The sequence below is a fragment of the Elephantulus edwardii genome, unplaced genomic scaffold (assembly GCF_000299155.1).
Source record: "Elephantulus edwardii isolate Elephantulus edwardi_28Jun2011 unplaced genomic scaffold, EleEdw1.0 scaffold00238, whole genome shotgun sequence".
In the NCBI taxonomy this organism is placed as follows: Eukaryota; Metazoa; Chordata; class Mammalia; order Macroscelidea; family Macroscelididae; genus Elephantulus; species Elephantulus edwardii.
Window position 1 is genome coordinate 1,360,051 of NW_006399988.1, and position 9,799 is coordinate 1,369,849.

The 9,799-nt window shown below is 37.6% G+C and overlaps 1 protein-coding gene across 1 annotated transcript in view; it reads right to left on the reverse strand.

The window, feature by feature from the left end:
* The window catches only part of LOC102848488 (chromosome unknown open reading frame, human C9orf3), a 704,390-nt gene that overhangs the window by 222,616 nt on the left and 471,975 nt on the right, over nt 1-9,799 (reverse strand). The window contains exon 10 of the mRNA XM_006898876.1: nt 8,396-8,456. Coding sequence (XP_006898938.1) covers nt 8,396-8,456 — 61 coding nt within the window. The remainder of the gene's footprint in view (nt 1-8,395; nt 8,457-9,799) is intronic.

A 9,799-nucleotide genomic window follows, 5' to 3' on the forward strand; every position in this document is an offset into this window, starting at 1 on the left:
CAACAATGAATGAATGGAATCCCAAAATCTCTGTAGATGTTCATTGAAATGAAAAATAAACAACCTAAATTAAAAAAAAACCAAAAAAAAGAAATGCCAATCAAGTACCATAACCACCCAGTATTTGTTGAAAATATTTTCTAAATAAAATTATTATTTTATACTGAAAAAAAAGAAGGCAGATGATATATGTTGAATAGAGCACATTCAAACATCTACAAAAGAAAATACAAATGACGTCAGAAACAATGGAAGCCACACATATAGGGAATATCTTAGAAGTAGAGAACCATTAAGAAATATATTGATGAAGAAGAGTTATTTGAACAGCTGTGAAAGAAGGTATAAATGATGGAAGACACAATGGAAACCACCACGAAAGCAAACATATAGAGAAATATAGCCAGAAGAGATATATTGATGAGGGGGAACTTGCACAACTGTGGAAGAAAATACAAAAGATGGTAGAAAGAATTGAAACTACAGATAAAGAGTTTTAGAACTTAAAACATTATAACAAGATAGAGAGTGTACAGCCAAAACAGTACTGGAAATAACAGAATTACATGAAAATGCAATCCAGAATATAAAGACCAAAATGGCAGAAGTCTCCAACATGCTAGAAGGAGAGAAAAAAAGGAGAGCAAAAAAAGATGGAACATAGAATCAGTGACTTGGAAGTTAAGAACATGAACAGAAATATATTAAAAGAAAATTAAGAAAACATTAGAATCATGTGGATGGCATCAAAAGGAACAAACAACATACATATGACTAGAATTTCAGAATATGCAAATATTAGGGAAACCACTATAAAAAATTGTGGAAGTGGTACTAGAAGAAAAGTTGCCAATAGTATGAAGAACATTTAGGAAGCTTAGTAAACACCAATACATTAGACCACAAAATAAAAACATAAAGACATAACATAGTCAAGTTCTCCAATATAAAAAATAAAGACAGAATACTAAAAGCAGTGTAAGAAAAACAGAGTCACCTACAAAGGAATATCAATAAGATTAAATTGCAATTTTTCAGCAGAAACCATGTGAGCAAGAAGACAATAAGATGGCATGTACAGAAAGTTAAAACAATTGCCAGTCGAAGATCCTGTACCCAGCAAAGCTCTCTGTGAAATATGAAGGAGAAATAACATCCTCTGTAGAAAAGAAAGAACTCAAGGAATCTGTGGAAACAAGACCAAATATACAAGAACTTTTGAGGGAAGTTCTTCACCCAGAGACACTAAGGAAAGTGAATGGACCTAGTGACAACAACAAAAAAACCCAGAGCACTTTTGACAGATTCTATGAACATTGTCTGCATGTCTTTAGAGGACATAGGTTTCTATTTCTCCTGCAGTATATGTGTTAGGTCATACAAAATTATGAATCATGTTAACCTACTGTGAAAGTACTAATCTGTCTATCAAGTTAATTATACAACAAATGAGTATTTAAGTTATTACAAATCAGTTGTGTTATTGTTGTTATGTGCTTTAAAATTGTCCCTGACTTACAGCAAACTTATGTACAAGAGAATAAAACATTGCCCGATACTTTGGAAAAAAAACAAACAAACAGAAAAACCCATATCAAAATGATAACAATAAAACTTGGTTTGTCAATAATCACACTTAATGAATGAACTAAATGCACCAATCAAGAGAAAAAGAGTAGCAGAATGGATTAAAAAAACCAAAGCACATCTATGTACTAGAGACACATCTAAGAAACAAAGAGAAAGATAGACTTAAAATTAAAATCTGGGAAAAAAATATACCAAGCAAATGGCATCCACAAAAAAACAGGAGTGGCAATACTAATCTCTGCTAAAATAGACTTCAGAATGAAAACCACCATAAAAGAGAAGGAAGGGCACTATATTATGATTAAAGGCAAACTAGATCAAGAAGACATAACATTGGTCAACATCTATGCACCAAATATTAGTTCCGATAAATACATAAAACACCTAACAGAATTAACAGAATTGAAGAAATAGGCAACACTAAAATAGTGGTTGAAGACTTTAACAAACCACTCTTGCCAAACCTTGTGGATGTATTCTGAGCACTGCACCCAACTAAAACTCAATTCACTTTGTTCTTGAGTGCACATAGTACATTCTCCAGAATTGATCACATATTAGGGCACAAAGTAAGCCTCAACAGATAAAACAAACAAACAAACAAACAAAAAAAAACAAAAACCAAAACCAAGAACAAACCACAGTGAATTAATACAAAGTACCTTCTCCTTGGAGAAGGATTCTGAGGCAAGGGTTCTGAGGCTTCATCTAACATACTTTGGACATGTTGTAAGGAGGGACTGGCCCTTGGGGAGGGACATCATGATTGGGAGGGTGGAGGGACAGCGCAGGAGAGGAAGGCCCTCTATAAGTTGAATTGATCTAGGGACTGGGGTAATCGGGATGGGAGTGTCAGAGACAGTGCAATTGGCACAGGACAGAACAGAGTTTAGGTCTGTTGTAAATAGGGTCGCTGAGTCGCAAACAACTCGATGTCACATAACAACAACAACAACAACAACAACCACCTTCTCTTACCACAATGCCTTAAAACTAGAAATAAATCCAACCAGCATGGAAGCCAAATAATACCCTGCTAGATAGAACATGAATGGAATACAGAAGAAATAAAGAATGAAATGAAAAAGTTCCTTGAAACAAATGAAAATGAAAATACAATGTACCAAAATCACTGGGATGCAGCTAAAACAGTCCTCAGGTGGTGGGCAATTCATAGCAATAGGAAAATACATAAAAAAATGGGAAAAAAATTTAATGATCTAACTCAACACTTTAATAAAATAGAAAAAGGACAACAATCTAACTTCACAGCCTCTGGAAGAAAGGAAATTATAAGGATGAGAGCTGAAATCAAGGAGATAGAAAACAGAAAAATGATTGGAACCATCAATAAAACCAGAAGCTGGTTTTTGGAAAAGATCAATAAAATTGACAAACCATTGGCAAACTTAACAGAAGAAAAGAAGAAGACAAAAATAACTCAATTAAGTAATGATAGAGGTGATATCACAAGAAAATCAGAGTAAATGAAATCTATAATATCACAATATTATGAAGAGCTAGACTCTGATACTTCTGAAAATTTAGACAAATTCCTTTAACTCATGCCCTGTGCAGTCTGAAATAGACAGGTGCAGAACACCTTAATAGACGCATCACAAAAGAAGAAATTGAGCAGGTCATAAAAAGACTTTCCCCCCACATACACACACACAAAAAGTCCTGGACCAAGATGGCTTCACAGTCAAATTTTACCAAACACTCAGAGATTTATCACAATTCTACTTCAGTTAATGAAAAGAAAAGAAAAAGAAGAAATTCCAGAGACATTCTATGAAGCAAGCATAACCAGGCAAAGATATTACCAAAAAAGAAAACTGTTGTTGTCTGTTGTTGTTATGTGCCGTTGAGTTGCTTGCAACTCATAGCAACCCTATGTACAACAGCCCTAAATTCTGCTCTGTCCTGTGCCAATCGCACTGTCTCTGACACACCCATCCTGATTACCCCAGTCACTGAATCAATCCACCTCATCGAGGGGCTTCCTCTCCTGCGCTGTCCCTCCACCCTCCCAAGCATGATGTCCTTCTCCAAGGACTGTTCCCTCCTTACAACATGTCCAAAGTATGTTAGACAAAGCCTCAGAATCCTTGCCTCTAAGGAGCAGCCTGGTTTAACCATTTACAGGATGAATCTGTTTGTTTTCCTAGCAATCCATGGTACCCTCAATACTCCAGCATACAGCTCAAAAGCATCAATTCTCCTTCGATCCTCCTTAGTCACTGTCCAACTTTCTGATGTATAACAAGTGATTGAAAAGACCATGGCCTGTATAAGATGCACCTTAGTCTCCAGAGAGACACCATTGCTCTTCAGAACTTTGGAAAGGTCCCTAACAGCAGACTTTCCCATGGCAATACGTCTTTTAAATTCTTGGCTACTGGTGTCGAGAGTGTTGACTGTGGAGCCAAGCAAACTAAAGCTGCGAACAATTTCAATCTCTTCACCATCCATCCTGATGCTGCCAATTGGTCCAGTGGTGAGAATCTTTCTTCTTGACATTGAGCCTCAATCCATATTGAAGTCTACAGTCATTGACCCTCTGTAGCAAGCGCTTCAGGTCCTCCTCAGTTTCAGAAAGCAGGGTTGTGTCATCTGCATAACGCAGATTGTTGATAGATCTTCCACCAATCCTGATACCACATTCCTCCTCCTAGAGCCCACCTGTTCTGCATACAGGTTGAAAAGGTATGGAGACCGGACACATCCCTGGCGTACACCCTTCCCAATTTTGAACCATGCAATGTTTCCTTGCTCTGTTCTGACGACTGCCTCTAGGTCCAAGTATAGGTTTCACATTAGTATGATCAAGTGTTCTGGGATTCCCATTCTTCTCAGAGGCAGCCACAGTTTGTTATTGTCCACACAGTCAAATGCCTTTGCATAGTCAATGAAACCAATATCTCTCATGAACATAGATGCAAAAATCGTCAACAAAATTCTAGTCAATCCAAAAGCACATTTGAAAAAAAAAAGCATTATGACCAAGTGGGATTCATAGCAGATATGCAAGGATGGAACAACAGAATAAAAATAATCAACATAATTCATCACATTAACAAAACAAATAACAAGAACCATGTGATTCTAACAATTCATACGGAAAAGGCAATCTAACACTTTTTTTCTGATTAAGACACTCAGCAAAATTGGAATAGAAGGGAAATTCCTCAACATAATAAAAAGTATACAGCAAACCCAAGAACCATTAACATTCTCAATGTTAAAAGCATTTACTTTGAGAATAGGGACCAGACAAAAATGCCCAATGTCACCACTTTCATTTAACATTGTATTGGAAGTGCTTGCCAGGGCAACATGACAAGAGAAGGAAATAAAAGGCATCCAGATTGACTAAGAGATGGTTACATGATCACTATATGTAGATAATATGACAGTGTACACAGAAAATCCCAAGGACTTAACCAAAAAATTCTTAGAGATGATAGACCAATTTAGTAGAGTGGCAGGATATAAGAGCAATATCCAAAAATCAGTTGGATTCCTCTATTGTAACGAAGAGAACTCAGAGAAGGAAATCAAGAAAGCAATGCCATTTACAATAGCCAACCACAAATTGAGATACTTGGGAGTGAACCTAATTAGAGATACAAAAGATCTATACAAAGAAAACTACAGAATATTTCTGCAAGATGCAATAAAAGACCTAAATTAATGGGAAAACATTTCCTGTTCATGGATAGGAAGACTCCATATAGTGAAAATGACAATCCTACCAAAAGCAATCTACATGTTTAAGGCAATTTCAATACAGATAACAAATTCATTTTTCAAGAAGATTGAAAGGGAAATTGTCAAGTTTATTTGGAGAGGAAAGAGACTCCAAATAAGCAAAGCACTTGTGAAAAGCAAAAATTAAATTGGAGGCATAGCACTCCCTGACCTCAAAACCTACGACACAGCAGTAGTAACCAAAACTGTATAGTACGGGTACAATGACAGGCACATACATCAATGGAACAGAATTGAGAATCCAGAAATGGACCTATCTCTTCTATGGTCAACTGATATTCAGCAAGGAAATAAAACCTATCAAATGAGGAAATGACAACCTCTTCGACAAACAGTGCTGGCAAAACTAAACTGCTAATTGCAGAAAGGTGAAACAGGTTCCACATCTCACATCAATATACAGAAATCAACTCAAGGGGGATCAGAGACCTGGGAATAAAGCCCAAAACTACAAAATTCATAACAGATAAACTGGGATTAAGCTTAGGAAGCCTAGTCTATAGTATAAAGAGACTGCCAAATACAGCCCAAAATGCATCATCTGAAAAGGATAAAATTGATGAATGAGACCTTCTAAAGATTAAATCTCTGCTCATCAAAAACTTTTCTCAACAGAGTGAAAAGAAAACCTACTGACTGGGAACAAGCATAGGGCAATACTATCTCAGAAAAGGGTCTTACAATAAAAGTTAACAGCATACTCCTGGTGATGCAGAAGAAGACTGATAATGCAATTACAAAATCAGCAAAGGACATGGAAAGACTTTTCACAGAGGAAGACAGCCATCAAACATGCGAAGAAATGCTCAAAAATCAAAGGTAATAAGAGAGATGCAAATCAAAACCACAATAAAATTCTATCTTACCCCAGCAGCAGTGGCAAAGTTTAGCAGAACAGCAAATGATAAATTTTGAAGAGGATGTGGAGAGATGACAATATTCATACACTGTCGGTGGGATTGTAAAATGGTACATGCAACTCTGGAAGACAGTTTAGTGTTTCCTCAAAACGCTGAACAAAGAAACTCCCTATTCCACTACTAGGAATAAACCCAAGGAAATTAGAACAGAGACATAAAGGGGGATTTGTACACCAATGTTCATAGCAGCGTTACTCTGCATTGCAAGATCACTGAAACAGCCCAAATGTCCAACTACAACTGAATGGATTGAGAAATTGTGCTACATTCACACAATGGAATACTATGCAGCATTTAGGAGTAATAATTTAGAAACTTTTCAACACTCTTGGTACCAGCAGTCAGGAAATTAAAAGACAAATTTCATTGGGAAAGTCTCCTGTCAGAGAGCTCTCAAAAGTACTTAAGAGCAATGATGTCAGTCTGGAGACTAAGGTGTGCCCATACTTGCTATGCATCAGAAAGCTGGACAATGACTAGGGATGATTAAAGAATTGATGTCTTCAAGCTGTGGTACTGGAGAAGAGTACTGAAGATACCATGGGCTGCTAGGAGACCAAACAGGCTAGTACTAGAGAGGGTGAAACTAGGCAACGATTTTGAAGCTTCATCTCACAAACTCTGGACATGTTGCAAGGAGGGATCAGCCCTTGGAGAGGGTCGTCATTCTTGAGAGGGTGGAGGGACAGAGCAAGAGAGGAAAGTCCAATGGTGATTGATTTTATAAAACATACTGCATGGCAATGACTGTATAAAATACAATATGAATGGAGAATAGGTTGAAACAAAATGTATATGAACTTTGTGAGCAAAGTAATATAAAAAAAACCCCAAACAATGAAAAAAAAGGGAACTGAGGGGTACAGGGAAGAAAATGTGCAACAGCGAATCAATCAAAAATCTAACTTTTCTGTACATGTTTGTTAAAATCACAATAAAATAAAGTGAACTGGGCGAGGGAAATGGAGAGAGAGGGGCTAAAATGTGTAACAATGAATAAAAATCTATCTTTTCTGTAAAGTTTTATTAAAATCACAATTAAAATGAAAATTTTATTAAAGAGAAACAAAAAGAACTACTACCAGGAAGCAGGCTCAACCTGGGAGAGTCCAGACCTGAAGTGGATCCTTTCAGTTTCAGGATGCTTCCCTATGACTCCTTGTGTCCCCAGTTCTGGGGTCACTATTGGTGTATAGAGGTAGTGTGGGACTGCCAAGAGGCACTGGACCTTGAGCGAGCAGAAGTAAAGGGTCTCTAAGCTCAGCTGATTCCCAGGGAAATGATTCGTTTTCATTGTTGCCATGGCGCTCAAAGGGAGGAGAAGGAGAATGAAACTTCAAGTAGGAGGGCACCCACATCTCTCAGGTCACCCAGAGGAGAGGTCCAGCCTGAAGTAGGGATGCTGACCCAGGGGGGAAGCGGAGGGGTGGCCAAGATGTTGAAGTGAGGGGTGTCCTGAGGGCAGGACAAGGGCAGGGTCTGCTCATCCCAAAAGACAAACCCAGAAGAGGTAAACCATCACTTCAGGCAGCAACATGGGGTAAGGACAGTGGCATTTCACCGGATGGCACTCAAAAACAACAACACAGAGCTCTGTTGGCCTAGTGGACAGAAAGTGATGCTACCAAGCCAAAAAGGGTGATTTTAATCTATAGCCCTCAGGTCTGGATTCAATTGTTCTTGGTCAAACATTTTTCTAAGCGGTATAGCACTGGTCTGTCCATATGCTGTACAGAGGTTGCTGTGATGCTAAACACAGTGACACTGATGTGTCAAATGTGATAATGGTTACCTGTGGTGGACAGTGTTTGGTGGAGGTCCCCGATTAAAGCAAGCTTGGAAGCAGGAGTGGCATCCACTCCCAAAACAGTTTGCATTCAGAAACTCTATGAACTTGGAGAAATGATGAAAGTTATACAAGTGTTCAGGTCTTTCCTTCATAGGGTCTTTGTGAGTCGTCTACGACTCACCAGCACTCAATAACAGGAACAACAACAACAACAACAAAACCACCACCACTACCCCCGCACACACATACTGCATCTTTGCTATAATGAGCTAAGTAGCAAACTATTCTTCACAGATTCTCCTAAAGCAACTGTTTAGTGTACCTTTGGTATTCCAGAACTCTCCAACCAGTCTTGTAGGATGTTTTCGACAGACAGCTCAAGCCTTAAAAAAAAAATTTAGAAGTCATGGAGTAATTATTACACAGAAAAACATATTCTCAGCATAAATCTTTCAAGAAATATCTATGTTTTGGGAAAAAGAACTATAACCTCTAGATTCAAGTGTGGAAGAGAAACCGAGAATATTAACGCTAACTTTTCTTCAGTTATACACAATAAAATTTTAAAAATCAGTAACTTATTTCATGTGTTTTTAGTGCATTGCAAGAAAATTTTTAGCAGGACAGTAAAACCAGAAAAAATTGAGCATGTTTATATGCGGTTGTTGTTGAGTGCTGTGGACTTGTAGTTGATTCTCCCATGAGTTTTCAAGGACAGTAAATAGCACAGATGTTTATCCTTCTCCCATGGAACATCTGATGGATTCAAACTATGTGGACTGGCAGGTAGGACAACCCCTTACCACTTGGCCACTAAGCTCCTTTATATTTATGGCATCAAAATGAAACCTGAACATGACAACATTTAGTGCTTGTACAGTTTATTTGAACTTTATAGAACTTTGTAGTTTCCAAAGGAGTCAGAAAAAAGCAAAAAATAATATAAATAAGTATGGCTACAGAGAGTAACTGAGATAGATGCTACAAGCATAGCTTCTGTAACTGCTGTTTGAAAGCTGGTCCATAGGTGGCTGAAGTGTTATGAATGCTTCTACATCTGATTCTTACAAAGAAATTCTTGGTTTCTTGCCCCACTGACTTGGATACTTCTTGAAATTACTAAGTTTCTAATACACTTACAGACATAATAGTGACATTAGAGTGTATCATCCTGCCTGCCTTTACTAATCAAGTGAGCAGCTTTCTCTCATTCATTGGCTTCTCCTGAGTTATAATGTACATACCTGAATGTCCACTACAGAAATGCCATCTTTGATTCCTTTCCAGGTTAACACAGGGCTTCGCTGTGTGCAGGACACAATTACCATCTTTGTTTTTCTTAAAAGCATTAATATATTTTTTATTTCTACACTTTTAAAAATGTTTTATTGGTTCACGTAGAATCATTCATATACACTGAATTTCACCCATGTACGTTGTTTTATACAGTCATTCATATTGTTGTTAGTTGCCATGGAGTCAGGTACAATTTGATAGTAATCCTATGAACAATCGATCTGAACACTATCATCTTGTGCGATCCTCACAATGTGTGACACTCGAGCCCATCATTACATTCACCATGCCAACACACTTGGTTGATTATTCCTCTCTTTTAAAATTTTATTTTATATAATGAATTACTATTGGTTTACGTTGAAAAGGTATGGAGACAGGACACATTCCTGGCGTACACCTTTCCCAATTTTGAACCATGCAGTGTTGC